The 19,173-nt window shown below is 38.0% G+C and overlaps 1 protein-coding gene and 1 long non-coding RNA gene across 3 annotated transcripts in view; one reads left to right on the top strand and one right to left on the bottom strand.

The window, feature by feature from the left end:
- The window catches only part of LOC130013041 (uncharacterized), a 29,643-nt gene extending 23,265 nt beyond the window's left edge, over window positions 1–6,378 (top strand). The window contains exons 2-5 of the long non-coding RNA XR_008788324.1: window positions 2,942–3,071; window positions 3,728–3,971; window positions 4,255–4,312; window positions 6,297–6,378. This is a non-coding gene — a long non-coding RNA (uncharacterized LOC130013041). The remainder of the gene's footprint in view (window positions 1–2,941; window positions 3,072–3,727; window positions 3,972–4,254; window positions 4,313–6,296) is intronic.
- Window positions 6,379–8,122: 1,744 nt separating this feature from the next.
- On the bottom strand, window positions 8,123–17,313 carry LOC126814573 (beta-lactamase domain-containing protein 2). 2 transcript variants are annotated; one of them, XM_050539816.2, is made up of 8 exons: window positions 17,098–17,310; window positions 14,640–14,831; window positions 13,845–13,944; window positions 13,171–13,279; window positions 12,174–12,296; window positions 10,964–11,160; window positions 9,865–10,110; window positions 8,136–8,468 (listed from the first exon to the last, which is right to left on the bottom strand). In XM_050539816.2, exons 1-8 carry the CDS (start codon window positions 17,238–17,240, stop codon window positions 8,277–8,279), a joined length of 1,302 nt encoding a protein of 433 aa, XP_050395773.2. In that variant the 5' UTR covers window positions 17,241–17,310; the 3' UTR covers window positions 8,136–8,276. The 2 variants fall into 2 exon arrangements, with proteins under 2 accessions (XP_050395783.2, XP_050395773.2); XM_050539826.2 differs by lacking the exon at window positions 9,865–10,110 and having other exon boundaries at window positions 8,123–8,468; window positions 17,098–17,313.
- Between the last annotated feature and the right edge of the window lie 1,860 nt (window positions 17,314–19,173).

Here is a 19,173-nt window from a genome sequence, read left to right as displayed (position 1 = left end):
AAATTACATGGAGTTTAATGATGTGCATTAGCAGCATTACACCTTTGGCAGTGTCGTGTTTACAGATCCAAGGCAAGGGGGGTAATGGTTCAATTTTATTTCAACATTTCGCTGACGCGTAGGTATCTTTGGCAGAGGGAAGTAGCCGGAGGACCCGGAGAAAACCCACAAGGTTGGAATTTTCAAATTTGGTGTGAAGCATCGTAGCAGAGTTATGCCCCCTTTTCCGAAAATCCTTGACTATATTTTTTTTAACAGATTGCTTTCAAATCTGGTGATGAGTATTGGAGTCATGAGAGGATGAACCCTATTGATATTCAACTTTCTGCGACTTTCTGTTCTGGAGTTATCCCATCTTTGCCAAAAACCTTGTGAACTCGATAGTGGCTATAGATTTTAACAGTTTTCTTTTTAATTTGGCGTCTGTGTCATGAGAGGATGAATCTCATCGTTCCGCGACTTTCACGCCCTTTGCCGAAAACCTTGTGAAAGGCTACAGTTTGTATCTGATTTTTTTAACAGAATTCCTGTTCCCTAGATGTATCATAGTGACGCAGACCTTGGGTTTTTGACGGATTCTTTTCAAATGTGATATCAATCATCGTAGCAAAAGTTATGCCCCCTTTTCCAAAAATCCTATCAACGCGATAGAGGATATAGTTTTTTAACAGACTGCTTTCAAATCTGGTAGATATTCAACTTTCTGCGACTTTCTGTTCTGGAGTTATCCCATCTTTGCCAAAAAACCTTTCAAATCTGAGATTAGATTTCTTCAAGAATCATCCTTATCAAATTTGCTAAAAATCCAAATTTTCCTGTCGGATCGATGAATCATTTTGAGATTCAAGCTATTCTGAGATGCTCAGGTTATAAAGCAATATACCCAGTGATTTGATCGTGTTCAATAACTCGATGAACAGTTGAATCTCGTTTAAATTCGCACTTATCGGCATGTAAAATAGGTACTATATCTTGACTAAGCCAGACATAAGCCTAGCGCAGTACACCAGTTTTGGGTGTAAAATCTAAATTTCGGTGTTTTGGCAGCGTGATCTCATTAACATTGACTATGTCCAATTCTCCCATCCCGGGGGAGCGCCGCCCATCTCCCCCTACCCGGACGATGAGTAGGCAGTGGCAAAAGGAAACGACCGATCTAGAATCCCCGCAGAATCCTTGCCTCCAACCCACCAGATCTTTAACCCGCCCCAGAACATCCTCAGGGAGAAAACCAGAGGACCTGGAGAAATCCCACGAAGTTAGGCAGGCGACCGCACTCCTTGTCACATACACGCGGGGAATCGAAACCACGCCACCAGGCTCAATGGCCAACCTTATAACCCAATCGGCCACCCAACAGTGGACAATACTAGACTGCATTAAAGACTGTTTTGACCATCAAACCTTATAAATATATTAACAACTTTCGGCAAGGGAGCCGCGGTGGCTCAGTGAGTAAGACCTTGGCTGGCTAACCTGGGCGTGTCGTGTTCGATCCCGGATTTTCAGGCGTGTTTCCACCCTTGCCAGTGGGGCCTGGCAAGGGACAACGTATTGTCGTTCGAGTGGGACGAAAAACCGGGGCCCCGTTTACGCAGTGGCGTGAACTTTATAGAACCCTTGACAGTTGGAATTCGAAATAACAGTAGGCCGTACTGGCGAACAAAATTTCCCTCATAGCACACTATATGGAGTATGCCCGCCTGTATTAGCCCAGTCGGAACAGAACAGTAGGACGTTAAACCCCATTTCATTTCATTTTACAACCTTTGTATTGCAAAGTACGACATTGGGTCAGAGGCAACACACCGATTCCATTATGGTTCCATGCAAGCCTTGAAATAGGGCAACTGTCACAGACAATCTCAGGCACAAATTCTGGCTTTGTCAGACACAGTTCCCCCGGTGCCCACCATTCTGGTCATAATTTATGTTTTTATCAATATTTTTAGTACATTAATTTATATTTGTCAGGTACAACTTCAATAGTGCCTGACATTTTGTCTGTGGAACTGTTATGACCGAAAATGTGGTCATGGCCAATTGGGGCACTGAACAAATGCTTCTCACTGCGGCTCTCTTCATGGGAGAGAGAGGGAGAGAGAGAGAGAGAGAGAGAGAGAGAGAGATGAGGTTTAACGTCCACTCGATACATACTAAGTCATTTCGGGACTAACATATGGTTCAGTATTTAGCAGTGGGAGGAAACCGCAGGACCCGGAGAAAACCCACGAGATTTGACAGGCGACCCTACTCCTTGACAAACCTTATGATACAGTGCGCACGTGCTAACTATTCGGCCACCCCCACCCCGCTCTTCATGGGAAATCGTCGACTTGTCCAAAATAGAGTCAATTTAATCAATAAGTCCATGTAGCACGATTGACATACATATGGGCGTATAAGTAACACTAAAAATGAAATTAATTTTCCTAACATCAGCTGTTGATTACGGTAAACAGGCCTAAATATATATTTTTTTTTTTGTTTCTGGATGATTGAAAATTGATTGTATCGATAAATCGCCAGAGGCTATACACAAGATAACACTGTCAACCGACAAAACCGATGTCATTTCACCACAAAAACTTGACACCAGTGGATTACTGCAGGGTTTTTTTGCGCCTCTAAGGCGACGCCACATTTTGCCTCCCTTCCCGAATATCATCACTTCAGACAATGTCTACATGAAAACTATTGTCAAGTAAACATATCTCATTTTATCCAACACACCGCTTCTGTTGTAGGCCCCAGGTCACCATTCAGCCCTTCTATTTCCAGGGATGTACCGCCGTGGAATCCTGTAACATTTTAATCAGAAACCTAACACCGAGCCCCACCCAGTCTAATGAATTTGTTGTCACATCCATAGGCACATTACATTTGCTGCCAGGAAGATTTAGAATTTTATAATTAATCGACACCTTTTGTTCTATATAAGGTTCGATATCTTCCCTATCTAATACATCACTACGGTGGAAGCAGGCGTTAAACCAACAGTTACTACTACCTGTCTCCTGAATATCTTACAAAACAGAATTACCAGTAGATTCCAGTAGACCTGTATCAAGGTAAGATCTTTGACTAATAGCCCAGTAAGTCATTATTTGGACTTGGGATTAATTTTCTAAAAGCTGGAATCAACTGTTTTTGTATCTAGAGTAATTGCTTATCAACATACCAAAAGTCTTCTCGGGTGAATGAAAATATTTGACACACTTTCTTGGCAGCTTTTATATGGAAAGTAACTGTGAGAAGAAAGGGTTGATTTATTTGGGAAAGTTAATTGATGAACTGTTCAGTTCAGATCATCATACGATGTCTTGCAGATAACTCAGTGTGTGGGGGTGGGGGGGTTAATGAACTAACACGTGCGCTTTAGAACAAGATACATGTACGTCATTTAGTTTAGTGTCCTGCTTTTCCACACCGATTGGACTAATGAAGACGGCCATGCGCCATATTGTGTGCGTTGAGGTAATTCTGTTCGGATAGCAGCAATACAGCCTATATATTTATTTGGAATTCTGTCAAGTGTTATTTTCCGTGCACGCCGATTGGAACACGGGGTCTCGGCATTTCGTCCCATCCGAACGTCTGGTCACCTTTCCTTGTCCGGCCCTCAAACCTGATCTTCTGACAAGGAGAAGCCACGCCGGAAAATACCGAGGAATTTTCTCGGCCAACACCGGGAGCGAGTTTATACCTGTAAATTTTGTTTTATCAGATGAGATTCGCTTTGGTGTTACTGTTAGTGGTAATGGTAGGACTTGTGGTTCCTGCTGAAAGCTGGAGAGTAAGAATTAGACTAAGGAGGTTTTGGAGAAAAGTTAAACCCGCAGTAATCACAGCAGCAATTACAGGAAGATCTACTGCTGAAAAGGTGGATCTTGATGCCCTGGCGAAATCTCTAAAATTGGATCCAAAATCAGAAGACTTTCTTGACATCTTAAGTGTTATAGATACAAATGGTAAGTCTACTTTTACTTTGGCGGCAAATTGCGCGTACACCCACTATCTTTGAAGCTATAACAACATTCAAATATATTAAAATAGTTTAAAACAATAAGAAAGCAATTCTAAGTTTTGAGTTGAGAGAGAGAGAGAGAGAGAGAGAGAGAGAGTGTGTGTGTGATCTAAACCACGCCCCCCCCCCCTCACACACACACACACACCGCCGTAAAACACATGATGTATCGTAATAATGAAAGGAGAAGACACATCCTTTTAATTTATTTTATCTTACTTTCATAGGAGATGATATCATAACACCAGAGGAAGTCGATGCATTCTTTAACGACAGGAAATAAAGGTAAACCGGTTATTTGCCTACAATTATTATTGTGTATAATGTATTCTAGTTTATAACAATTACACAATTTCATAATAATGTATACGAATTACTCATGTAAACACACCGTACAATTTAACTGTACTGGTGATCAATCTTCTGAAGGATTACTATTCGTCAATAGTTTTGTAAGTTACTATAACAATGGAGAGAGAGAGAAGAGAGAGAGAGAGAGGGGGGTTTAACGTCCACTCGACACAAACCAGGTCATTTCGGGACTAATATATTTCAGTGATTCGCTTGCGCGTAGGGGTCTTTAGCAGTGGGAGGAAACCGGAGGACCAGAGAAAACCCACGAGGTTGGACAGGCGACCCTACTCCTTGTCACGTACAACCGGGGAATCGAAACCACGCCAGTTGACAGACCTACTGATACAGCGCCCGAGCGCTAACCATTCGACCACCCCACCCTACCCTCCTCTATAACAAGAAAGCATAGAAACACGGACGGACTGGGTTGCCCGCGGCGTACTGCCCAACAATCACACCCGTCTGAGCGAGAATATTTCTTTTAACATTTCACAAAATGGTGTTTCTAGAGTTCTAGAATAAACCCTGGGGTTTCTAGCTTATGCACAATCAATATGGCGGCTGAAAATTAGAATGTGACAATCTTACGAATTTATGAAAAACAACGTAAATTCAAAACTAAAAAAACAGCGTAGTCTACGATATCCACAGATAACCACAGACTCCTTCCTATAGATAAATAAAATGAAATGGGGTTTAACGTCCTACTGTTCTGCTCCTATACTGAGCTAATGAAGACGGAAAACTTGCCATGTCGGTTTTTCAGTCTACCTTTTGGCCGTGAAAGCTCTCTGGATTTCCCAGTCTGGGTTTCCCCTTGACAGTGGTGCAGCGGCGAAAGCCATGGTATGGAAAATACATCTAGTTGTTCCGATGGCACGTAAAGTCAAGGCCAAATTTGGTAGAAGAACCCATGCCAGTTTGAATTTTCGTCTCACAAAACAATCTATACTAATATTTGGATTTATCGCCCAATAATACATTCCACAGTAGATATCGCTTGTGTGATATATTTCATAATCTACTGCGATATATTGGTCAGTTGAAATGGAACTACTTTTTTTTATTTTCAAAGAACAGTTCATTTCTTATTAAAAGTAACTTTTTTTTTTCAAAAATGAACTATTGTTATTCAATTGACCTTGATGGAAACACTGGGCCAATATAAAGGACTTTGCAGTGGTTGAATTGCTGTCAAAAAATGATGTATCACTACGCCGTAATGTTCAGTAAAAGTGAAATCTACAGCAAAGAATTATATTTATCTATTTGTGCATGTAAGAAGGGATTGGGTGATAAATAAAATCTCCTACTCGTCTTTTTTGATATCAAAAAATATCAACACTCGTTGATAAGGTAAAATAAACTCGACAGAGCCTCGTTTTTTGTTACTTTATCAACTTGTGTTGATATTTTTTGATATCAAAAAAGACTGGTAGGAGATTCTCTATATATCTATACTAATATTTGTGACTGTTTGTCTGTTCAGGGTTGGCGGCTGACCTAGGGCTGTCCCGAAACTAAAATTGGGTGTATATGGGTAGCTCGGAACGGGGAGTAATATGGGATAGGTGGCGTTGGACTACCACTTCTGGTTTTGGAGATATACTACTTTCAACCCACGCAGCACCGGGTCATCCGCTAGTAAACACATAAAAACTATAATGTAATTTAAATTTACATTCACATAGAAGGGAGCCATTGTTAGACCAGAAAAATTAAAACAAATGTAGACAGATTACTATGTTTACGTTGTCAGTTTAATGGAACTATCCATAATCGTCTTTTATACAAGAAAGTTGATAACGTTGAGAGAATACTGTCTACGTCACAAAAATACACCAGTAGCTGTTTTCCATAAATTTCTCTTATTGTTTATTATCCATAATCTTGTTTATTTTTATTTTTTTTATAGAAATCGGAGATACACAAGGATCCTATTACGATGTATCATTTAACAGCTGTATTATCACCTGAATAAATCAGGAGCATCATTATTTTGTTGTTTTATATTTTTTTACTACTAAGTACATTTTCGACTTCGTGTTCCTTTATGGGGCGTTCTCGGTTCTACTGTTTTTGGGCAGAATATGTGCAAATAGTGTTAGTGTTAAAGGAAATGAAATCAAATCAAATGTTCTGCTCCGATTGGGCTAATGAAGACATTCGTACGCCATACAGTGTACTATGAAAGAACTTTTGCCCGGACAGCGGCGCTACGGCCTACACTTATATCGAATTCCAACTGCCAAGGATTTTTTTTAGTTGCACGCCATTGTGTAAACTCGGTTTTTCGTACAATCCGAACAACACTACGTTGTCTCTTGCCACGCCCTCTATCCTGCATCACTGACATGGGGGAACCGCGCCGGGAAATCCCGATGTATTTTCTTAGTGTTAAAGGAGCCATGCAGTGTAATATGGAGAGAGAGAGAGAGAGAGATGGTTTAACGTCCACTCGACACAAACTAGGTCATTTCGGGACTAACACATGGTTCAATTTTATTTTAATAATTCGCTTGCGCGTAGGGGTCTTTAGCAGTGGTAGGAAACCGGAGAACCCGGAGAAAACCCACGAGGTTGGACAGGCGGCCATACTCCTTGTCACGTACAACCGGGGATTCGAAACCCCGCCAGTTGACTCAATGACAGACTCAATGATACAGCGCAGCGCGCACGTGCTAACCATTCGGCCATCACCCCCCCCCCCCCCCCAGTGTAATATGAGGAGACATCTCAGATATATTTCAGAGTGAAATGGGGTTTAACTCCCACTAGGTCATATCGGGACTAACATATGGTTTAATTTTATTTTATTTCAATAATTCGTTTCCGTGTGGGGGACTTAAGCAGTGGGGGGAAGCCGGGGGACCTGGAGAAAACCCACGAGGTTGGACAGGCGACCCTACACCTTGTCATGTACAATCGGGGAATCAAAACCACGCCCGTTGACTCAATAACAAACCTTATGATATAGCGCGCATGCGCAAACCATTCGCCCAATCTACCCCCTCCCCCCACCCGATATATACTCTTCAAAAAAGTAGGGGATATTCAGAAACAATACAAAACTGCTGAAATGCACTGCTGTTTTTATTAGCGGCAACCAGTGTATATTAATAACAGACCATTGCCTACACATGAACATAAACAGTTTATATGGGCGGCTTATCTGACGGCCCCATACACTGTCAAAAGTGAAAATGGACATTTTTGATTTTTGTCTTAATAATGAGTAATTGCTCCACTAATCCTCAGACATTCAGCAATTCGTCGTGGCATGCTCCTAATCAACCGTCCAATCACGATTTAGGGCAATCTGACCCACTCCTCTTGCAGTGCCACGGCCAATTCTTGCAGTGTTGTCGGTTGACGTTGACGAACACGTCTCCCAATCATGTCCCAGACATGCTCTATAGGGGAAATGTCAGGACTCATGGCTGGCCAAGGCATATGGACAATATGGTGACGCTGGAGGTAGTCATTCACGACAAGAGCGCGGAGGGCACGGGCATTATCATCTTGAAAGATGAAACGTCGACCTGCACGTTGAGCAAAGGGCAGAACTATCGGTGCTCTATGGAAACAAATCAATCTAAAGATCTATAGACATAAATCATAGAGCTGCAAATCGATCTAGAGATCTATAGACGTAAACCATAGATCTACAGATAGGAATCATTTAGCTACAAATCAAACAATTGTAGAGGTGAAGTTGAGCAGCTTCAAAAATTAATCATTGAGTTATAAATTAAGACTTTTATTTTTATTAAAACAATCTTATTAATAATATAAATAGATGAATACAAGTAAATCAATACATCTCAGAAATTTGCAAATTTAGACAGTATATATTTTTAAAATTTTTTTTAAAAAATGCAATAAAAAGTGGATGTTACGTTTTTTGAGAAGCACTATAATCTTGAAAACATACATAAGTGACCTTCTCTAAATCATTGAAACGTGGATCATCATTGAGGAAATAAAATGAAGGATAATTTGTTACATAAGATAGACCAAACTGATTGGTCATATCAGCAAAAGCCACTTGACCACCATAACCTGTATGCCCATAAACAGTGTCACCCTGGAAGAAAAATTATGCACAATATTCATAACATAATACAATCATTCCCCAGGTCCATAGCTAGGGGGGAGGGGGGGGCAAACCAATGTCACTCGGATTTATGGGACACCCATTCTGATATGGGTTCGTTGGTTGTTGGCTTTGTATTGCGTCCAATGGAAAGGCCACCCGCCCCCACACACACACACGCCCCACCCTCGTTAGCTACGGGCCTGGTCCCATCCAACAAAACTTTTTGAGGAAATGAAATGGGGTTGGATTTAACATTCTACACCATCTAAGCTACTGAAGATGGGCAGTGAGGGGCATTTTGTCCGGCACTAAGGCCTACTTTTATTTTAAGTTCCAGAAGTCAAGGTGTCATTTACATGCACGTCTATATCACTACAACCCGGGTATCATTTAGTTGTGTTCTTTTAGTAGAAGTTTCTGTATTTAATGTATAGTTTCTAGAGCAGTGTTGAGTAATTAATTAGTTTGTTAATTCCTGAGCACTGCTCTAGAAACTATACAGTTATTATCTGATCTAGATAGACCATTGAAACGACTAGATACTGTTCCTTGCCAGGCCCTCCGCATTGGACCACTGACAAGGGGAAGGCAGGCTGGTAAAATCCTGACTTACTTTCTAGGTTAAGATCTCAATTTGCTATTGACTATGAAATCTGTGATAATATTGCCCATAAAAAGCAGAATCGTGACTGGTGACTTTTCTACTGATAGCATAAACTACTGCAGTGATTTATCATACAACTGAACCATTTTTTAGACTTATATCCCTTTTAGCACTGGTAAGCAGATACCTTTGACTTATGAATCTTGGCTTTTTAGTAATGGCAGTTTTTATCAATAAATGGTCATTATTCTACCCTAGTGTTTAGTATGTATGGCAAGCGGTTAGAAATTATACAGTTGTCGTTAATTAGCAGGTGTGTCAGTTGTCATTAATTAGCAGGTGTGTAACTAGCTGTAAAAGATGTCATTACTGGTGTAAAAGCGTGACTATTTATAACACCCATCACTATTGAATACACAAACCTGGACAACAGTGATGTATATCCTTCAATAGTCACAGTTTTAACACCTTAGTGACATAACACCTACTTTATAAACATTATGTATACAAACTGATTTCTTTTATCTGCTAGTGTTTTAATTTTCAAAATTCAAACATTTTTCATATATATTTAGCCAGATGTGCCACTATTTTTTCATGGGTTCCATGGTGTGTCTTTGGCAAAAAAAGGTTGAGAACCACAGGTGTAGAGATTCAATTTCTACAACTTCCAAGTTGAGTACATTTTAATGTTTAATAATAAAATAATCGTTTTCTATACCGCTGAACATTCAGTCAGTCTGACTGCTCTGTGTAATAAGATGGATTAGAAAAACCTACCTGTGAGTTTTTAAGACGAATGAAACCTCGTCCATACGACATGTTTACTAATAAAGTATTATCTAAACCCTCTACCATTTTAGTGTTTAATTTTTCTATTGAATCTTTTGATAAGAGTTGCTTCCCTTGATAAGTTCCCCCACTTGCCAAAATGCCAAATATTTTAGCTAACGCTTTCGCTGAGGAATAACCGTTACTACTTGTAAATGGTACGGCTCTGATAACTGGATTATTCTGTCTATCACGCTGAAAAACAATATGCAACTGTTCAACTGGATGCAGAAACTATTCTAATGTTTATACTATTCTAAGGTCTACACTATTCTAAGGTCTACACTATCCTAATGTCTATACTATCCTAATGTCTGTACTATTCCAATGTTTATACTATTCTAATGTCTATACTATTCCAATGTCAATACTATTCCAATGTCTATACTATCCTAATGTCTAAACATTACTATTCTAATGTCTATAATATTCCAATGTCTACACTATTCTAATGTCTACACTATTCTAATTGCTACTTCTGCAGGACTTCTGCTGAAAAATGTATCGACTTATGACCCGAAAAATACAGTAATTTTGGAGGAATTTGAAACAGGTACAGATTGAAAGTAGTCGGCACGCTTTCATTCTATGGTATTACGGTCACGTAATTTTGCAGGAATATTATTGACATAAATTTTAATACCGTACAGGAATTAAACATGAAAAATAACATGGTGCACCTATCTTTCGTTACTATGAATTTGAATGTTTTGTTGATACATGATTCTTAATTGCAGTTTGAAAATGCCTGCTTAAATAACCATAACCAGAGTTGTGCCCCTTTATTTTCGGGAAAAAATGTCTGACGAGAAAAATTTGGAAATCCCATCACTGGTCTACACTATTCTGATGTCTACACTATTCTAATGTCTAAATGACCAGATAAAAATAAAAAGAAATGGGATTTAATATCTTATGTCCCGATAAAAATGAAATCAGAGCACATAAGGCTGCATTCTTAAAATATTTTTGTTTTCTTGATTCAATGACAGACCTTATGATTCAAGGCGCACATGCTAACTATTCGGCCATCCAACGGTTTACTTACCTCTTCAATCTCTTTCGGTGCTTTAAAAGCCGAGGCTGTGTGTGATGTAGGGTTAAATATAGCACTCATATAAAATTTGATATAATTGATATCGAATGACAATAAAACACCTAACAATGTATGTGTTGTCGTTATAAAAGTAGACTTTGTCACTCGATAATTCTCTTCATATGGCAAACCAATAAAAAAATCTATGCCTGAAAAGAAAATAACATTTTTAATGGAGATATTCTACATAGATAATTCTCAGTGGATAAAATACATATCAATTTTTGTGTAAGTGTCATGGAGCCCATTATCCTAGGTACAAACTACAATTTAAAGATGCATTATATAAGATTTAGAAATGAAATGAAATGAGTTGGGGTTTAACGTCCTACTGTTCTGCTCCTATACTGGGCTAATGAAGACGGGCATACGCCATACAGTGTGCTATGAGGGAAATTTTGCCCGAACAGCGGCACTATCGCCTACTCTTATATCGAATTCCAACTGCCAAGGGATCTTTTACGTGCATTCCAATGTTTACATGGGACCGAACACCCGACCTCCAGGCTAGCGAGCCAGCACCTTACCCACCTAGCCACCGTGGCTCCCCTATATGAGATTTAGATAAAAATAAATAATGAAACATGTATATATCAAAAATTTCATTTAAATTACTTTTATTCTGGGAGAAGTTATGAGAGAGAGAGAGAAATGGGGTTTAACTCCACTCGACACAAACTAGGTCATTTCGGGACTAACACATGGTTTCATTTTATTTCAATAATTCGCTTGTACGTAGGGGTCTTTAGCAGCGGGAAGAAACCTGAGGACCCGGAGAAAACCCAAGACGTTGGACAGGCGACCCTACTCCTTGTCACGTATACCCGGGGAATCAAAACCCTGCCAGCTAGTTGACTCAATGACAGACCGTATGTTACAATGTGCACAAGCTAACCATTCGGCCATCCGGAGAACTTATGACTGTTTGAAGATGTAGCATAGATCGTTCATTTTCATAGCCTCGATTATCCATTTTATAATTATATTTCAAAATCTTGTGGGTGTTCAAATCCATTGAAATCTCAGCCATCCAATCGTCTAGAGAGTTGATTAATTGGCTCGTCATGTGAATAAATCATATAACACATGAAGCCAAAATAAAGATCTACAATAGGCAGATTCAACTCTTACACAACGCATCTTTAAAGTCTGTCATATTTACCATATTCATCTGCTATTTCTTCTTTAAATATCTGACCTATATTACGATGTTTTACATCAGCTTTTTGAAGAAGTGTATCTACCAATAAGGCGAAGGACAGCATATGATAGCCATGTTGTGTTCCTATAAATATAATATTCCAATTTAATCTATTGTCAGTATTATATATGAGGTAAAGGATATAACGTCTCATTAACATTTTACTTAGGTTATTTTGAGACTAATGTATAGAAATGTCTATTTCTATGGTTACAAGTGAAATGAAAAGTAAGGGTGGTAGGGCGGTTTGCTTGAACAACTCACTTTAAAATACAGATTTATATTTCGTTTCGTTTTTTTATACTTTCGATGGCCTACACTAAATGAAGATCTGACCAGTTGTACTGGGAGGTTACATCAGGGGTCATACGAGCACAGCTTTTGACCCTATGATGTCAGACATTGATTAATCAATCAGCATTGACATTTCTAGGGGTTTACCCACAATTTCTTGCACAGCATGCCAAGAACTCACCGTAATAGACCGTTTCATTGCCTAATTGCTCACATCAACTAGAACGCCAGTAATATACATGTAACAACTCTTCCAGATCCTAGTGTAGTAAATACAAGTATAGAATTGAACTATAAAAAACCAAATGAAAAAGGTTCTGTGTTTTAATCAGATTGGTTTACATGTCAATTTGTACACAAACTCAGTGCTCGAAATTTACCACGGCAAACCCATGGTAAAAGCCGATGCCCCCCCCTCCCAAAAAATTTTTTCACTCCACTCGGCATAACCTGGGCACATCCCTGTACATGTACAGTGGATTTTATTTTACTGGAAGTCATTTCAAACAAAATTCAGCATTTTATTCATAAGAGATGAAAACATTTCATTTTTTAGCATGGCTTAAACAGTTGGTATCATGATGAATCAACAGCTTGACAATCTGAATTCACAATCATTAATTATGGATAAATTCCTTAACTCGATTACATAATAAAGTCTAACCTGATGGCCACTCAGGAGTTGCCTCGGCAACCTCTTTCTGCAATTCTTCTTTATTCAACAGAATATCCTGGAGAGAGTTAAAATTTGGAGCTGGATGCAACAAACCTGCCTGTAAATAGATTCACATTCATCAATTAATTACAAGAGATTGATAAACTGGGTTCAGTGTCCACTCAGCACAAGTTAATTAGGTTATTTTGGGACTAACCCAGAATATTTTTATTTCAATAAATATTTTGGGATTTAGAAGTAGGAGTCGATAGAGAAAGCTACATGACTTGATGGTGACCCCATGTTACATACATGTGCAAGCATGGGGTCAAACCCCTGACTTGCATCTATAACAGGCCTTAATATCTACATGTTAAACCACCAATGCCAAATCCCATAAACAAACATTAAGACATGATTTTCCCATGTTAGTGGTGTAGGACAAAGGGTCAGGCATGGAACAGTATCTAGCCTGTAGGATGAGATGGAAAACTGAGTGTACACATTGGCAAGAACTAGAAGGAAGCTTGACAGCTGGAAACCAAACTAAGAGTGGGCGGCTGTCCGAGCAAAATGTCTCCTATAGCACACTGCATGTATATGCTATGCCCATCTTTATATTAGCCCAGTTGGCGAAGAAACTACATTTCATTTCATTTCATTTCTATAAAGGACTACAATACCTGATGACTTAATAACATCTCTACTGTAATATTATCTTTACTGTTGACTTTAAACTCTGGCCAGTAAGCTGAAACAGGTTTACTATAGTCTAACCATCCCCTTAATATAGAAATAGTTCAATTCTAATTAATTCCTAAAGATAGTTAACTGCTGAATAAACATAATCTTTCATTTAGTAACTGGATAGAACAGTAAACTATAACACATACTTAATGGAAAACAGCAATCGATTCATTTGGACGATGTTGGAAGAGTATTCTCTAAAAAACATCAAGCTAATAGTAATACAAATAAATTAGTACCGGTAACTGTTTTCTACAAGTAAATGTATCTGTTATAGTTTATTGCTGAATAAACATTTTCTTTTACAATGAGAGCTCATTGGGATTTTCTGGCAGCTGTCTATATATATTTCATATCATACAATTCTGTAGTTCTACAGTAGAGTACGACATAAAGTATTGATCTATGTACTCTGAAGTTACTGAAGTCAATTCTATGCCTAAACCAAATTTGGTGAATAAACGCCCTGTTGCAGGATTTCATACACTAAATTATGCACATAATGAGTGGATATTGAATTATAGAAAGCGGGCAATGATACGTGTGAAATAGCTTTATTTAATGTCTGCTTCCACCGAGGTGATATCGCAGACAATTACATGTTATATATACATAGTGAAATATTTACAATGTGATTAGTGGAAAAAGGATAATTAGGTTTTAATGATATGATACTGTAGCCTACTAAATACAATTGTCTTTTTTCTTATAAATACTGAAACCATACTCACTTTTCCACCATCTTAGCAGCTGTAATGGCTGCCATGCTTTTAGAAATAGAAAACGCCAATGTGAGAGTATTATTATCCCATGGTTGTGCCGAATCTTCATCAGCATATCCTCCCCATAAATCGATCAATAATTCTCCTTTATAATACAAGGCAAATGCTGCACCTTTCTCTTTACCATTTTCTATTTTATTTCTACAATAAGATAAATACCTGGTATTTTTAGGGTCTTAAAAGAGTTGGTAAAAAAATAATCATTTTCAACTTAACATGATTTGAATAGGCCTATGTAGTTATTTTGTCAGGTTTTTTTTTTAATTTCTGAAAGCCGGCAGATGCGATTTTGACCATTTTGTGACATGTACATGTAATTAGGCTACTCTAAAAAGATGTGTTGTGGAATGGTTTGACATATGTTAGTAATAATATTATTAGAAAGGCAATAGTCTATCCATATCATTATACATGTACCACTTGAAATAATGGTGGATTTGGGTAAATTGTGAGATTACATGTCATTTGGGACTCACGTCATTTGGGACTTGCGTCATTTGGGACTTAAAAAAATATGACCACGACATTTGGGACTCGGGTATACCACGTTTGGGACTCAGGATAATTTATTAGAAATAGGCCAATTCAAAACACGAAAGAAAATATTTATTAACATGAAACACGTGGTTAGTAAAAGGCTCAACCAAACGATAAAACATTAGTTAGTTGCACTTACGGTTCTTTGATAATCATCGTTTCTCATAAAAGTTATATATTTATTTAAAACGAATAATATTCTGATGAATTTATTTGAAAATGACCTACACAAAAAATAAAATAAATATTTACACATGCAATCTTTTTTACATGCCCCTAGAAATTGTGAACGATAATCCGTGAGCTGCACGTTGACATGCTTGTCGTAGATGGCAATACCAATAGATAAATTAGTGCGTACAAGGCAAAGATTTTTTGTGGAAAATATAAGAAATGGCAACGATCAAAGCGGGATAATTAAAGCTGATTAACTGATAATCCCGATGTTATTGCAGTATGTTCAAAGAAACCTAACGGTTCTTTGGTGGATGAGGAAAAACATGAGTTGTCAATCATCGAGAATGGCGGCCGTGTGTTGATTGCAGTTATACCGTTTCACGAAAAAACATTAGCAGTGGTCGGTCAATCAAGCTCGTTTACTATTTGATAAAAGAAAAACAACGAAGTATTACTAAATATACACAAATTTTCAACAATATATTATTGTCAAGTTTTATACTCGCAGATAAAAGAAAACGAAGGAGAAGTTTTATACTCGCAGATAAAACAAAACAAAGGAGAACTAGCAGTGTTAATCACGGTCTCAACAATCACCGATCAACTAAATAAAACGAAAGACAACTAAGACAGCTGTTACTATATATCTCATAAATAAATAGTCCCAACTGTCATTTATATTGAGTCCCAAATGTCGTTTGTGTTGAGTCCCAATTGACGCCAATCAAGTCCCAAACGTAGTCAACTGAGTCCCAAATGTCGTTTATGTTGAGTCCCAAATGACGTGAGTCCCAAATGACGTTATACCAATTGTGATACCCTAAATAAATTTGTGTCAAAATATCCTTAAAACAGAGATGGGGAAGAGCGGTATTTTCATATTGCAGAGGACAGAGGACAGCTTCCGATCAGAGACCATTCCTAAAGGAACTACATGTACCACTGTCAATTTGAATTGCACCATGGACCTTACAATAAACAATAATAATGCATAGTTCCATTTGGAACAGCTTATTATCAGACTGTACAAAATGAAAATAAGGCTTTCCCCCACCTCGGTTCTAAAGCTAGAATTTTTGTTTACGGTAACATTCCATTACTAAATTCTGAATATTGGCTGAGCATAGACACAAAACTGTGACCTCCGGTCTGCGCATGCCCGGGTTTCCTGATAGCAGACCAATTCAACTAATTCTACTTGAAAATAGTGTTGAATTATTATAAATTTGTTTCAGATGTACTGAGAATCACGGTAAAAAATAGACGTTAAGGATTCCAAAATAGCCTTACACCCGAGGTGGTGTAAAGCGTTATTTTCGTACAATGTATGGTGATCATGTTTGATCCGACTCCCTTTTCTATTTCCATCAGTTTTACACTGAAAAACTAGCGGTTAGCCATCTGTGGCCTACTGACTGGACATGGAACTTCCTACTTTCTATTAGGGTTAGGGTCAGGTATTTAAGATTAAACCCTATAACACAAAAAAAGAAGTCACATCAAACATGAATGACTAATGTATGACATGTGTATAGGGGTCAGACAGTAACGGATATAGGACAGTGTCCGATAAGAAGCCGTTACTAAACTTACTAAGGATTGCACAACTCATATTGTAAATTTCATTTGTTTACGTTTTACTCCGCCATTGATGTAAGGGATATAACTTCAACTCTATAGGAATCGGTCCTACCTGAATATTTCAGCTACTCTTCTAAATTTTGGATGGAAATAGCCCTCTACGATTGGTGGAAGTTTCGGTTTAAACATCAGTGACAAAATATTCCATGATAATGCTGCACAAACCACTAAAATTGATCCTCGAATTAAACTCATAATGTAAATTTCATTTGTTTACGTTTTTCTCCGCCATTGATGTAAGGGATAGAACTCTAACACGGGTCAATTTAGGTTATCCAGACGTACAAGATGGTGATTTTGTTATCCAGTCACATTGAAGGGACGGTTTCCAATGACGTCTACAGTATAGAAGTCATTGACGGTGTCAATGAGTATAGATCAGTGGTTCGCAACCTTTTTTTGCCAACGGCACACCTTGGAGCACATGAAAAAATAGCGGCACACCTGGTTAAATATATATGAAATATATTTGAATTTTGCAAAATAAAGATATGATAAGTCAGACGTCATACAACCATAGACAGAGACTACGCATAGACACTTAAAATGACTCAGAAAAAAACAGCCATGATGTTACCAGTAGACACCAGTGAATACTCAATTGGGATCACATGGTTTTTCGCATTTACTTAGTGTGTCGTCCAAAATTTCGCAGCACACTTAGGAAGATCTCGTGCCGCGACACACTGTTTGAGAATCACTGGTATAGATAGACGTCATTAGATGGTGCCACCACAATGAACACCCATTTTGTTCTAGAAGTATGTGTGTGGGGTGGGGTGGGGGGAGCTAAGTGTGCTGCTGCCAGGGGCCCCATGCTATATTAGTTCTAAAAACCATTTTTGTATTATAAATAGATATGTCTGAGACTTGTAGATCCTTATGCCGCCGGGTAAACGGTGTCTAGACCAACTGTCAGCGGGGACATCTAGTGGGACACTACATACAATATCCGAATAACCATACAATTCAAATACGGATGGAATTTATACAGCACTGCCGATTGCTGATGGGGTTCAGTTGTATTGCCCTTGAAAATTTAAATAAAATGAGGTTTAGCGTCCTACTGTTCTGCTCCGACTGGGTTAATGAAGACGGCGTCCTTGAAAACGACGAAATATAGGATAGAAATTAACTCAGTTAATATTTTTATTAATTTTATTTTTGTGCAGATTATTATTTTAACATTGTGTATAAAATATAAAAGAGTATAATAATGTTTAATATAACTATTGATTTAAATACTGATAAACGGTCTTTTAATACTGAATAAAAATACAACAATTAAACATCACACAAAGCAAATCCTTTATTTAAAGGCGGATTCTTTAAGTTCTTATTGAGGAAAACATAAATTAATTATGTCAAAAAGTCAACACTTGTACTTATTGAGGAAAATAACTTTTCAAAAACATAAATTAATTATGTCAAAAATTCAACACTTTAATTTCATACTCATAGAAAGTCTTGACAGTAATATAAGATGTTTGAGCGGCATTTAGCAATTAATACACTTAATAAACACAATAAGGAACACATTGCTTGATAATGTTGAAAGGACCCTCAAAGAAACGTTTGTGTTCCATATTATGTTATTGTGTTTAGTAGTGAGATAAGAGCCAAGCAACCAAGAGATACAATGACAGAATACGGAACACAATTACTATTTGCTTAACAACAAAAACACATACTTATTGAAAACAGCTACTAGTGTAGGCTATTGGCTTGATAACGTTGAGAGAATACTCTACGAAACGTCGCCTTAAAATACACTAGTATCTGTTTTTCCATAAGTATGTTTCTTTGTTGTTACTATACTATTCAAAAAAAGTAGGGGATATTTGATTTTGGGGGCATAATACTAAAATATGCAAATGACTACGAAAAAAGTCACTATAGAACCTAACAGAAGAAACATTTCCAGTTACATGTGACGCCCAAACGCACCAATAGCTACCGCATGGAATGCAGGTGATGCTTGGGATCATCATGGGGGTCCAACCCAAGATTTGCACGACTCTGACTTTGAATGTTACAGTCATTGTGGCATTGAATTCCAGGGTGGAAACATCAGTTTAATTGTTTTAGTGACCAGAAAACAAATTTTGATATGCGTCGGCTTACCCAA

Source organism: Patella vulgata, chromosome 1, assembly GCF_932274485.2.
Source record: "Patella vulgata chromosome 1, xgPatVulg1.2, whole genome shotgun sequence".
NCBI lineage: Eukaryota > Metazoa > Mollusca > Gastropoda > Patellidae > Patella > Patella vulgata.
Note: the sequence above shows the minus strand (reverse complement) of the source record. Positions and strands in the feature narration are given on the sequence as shown.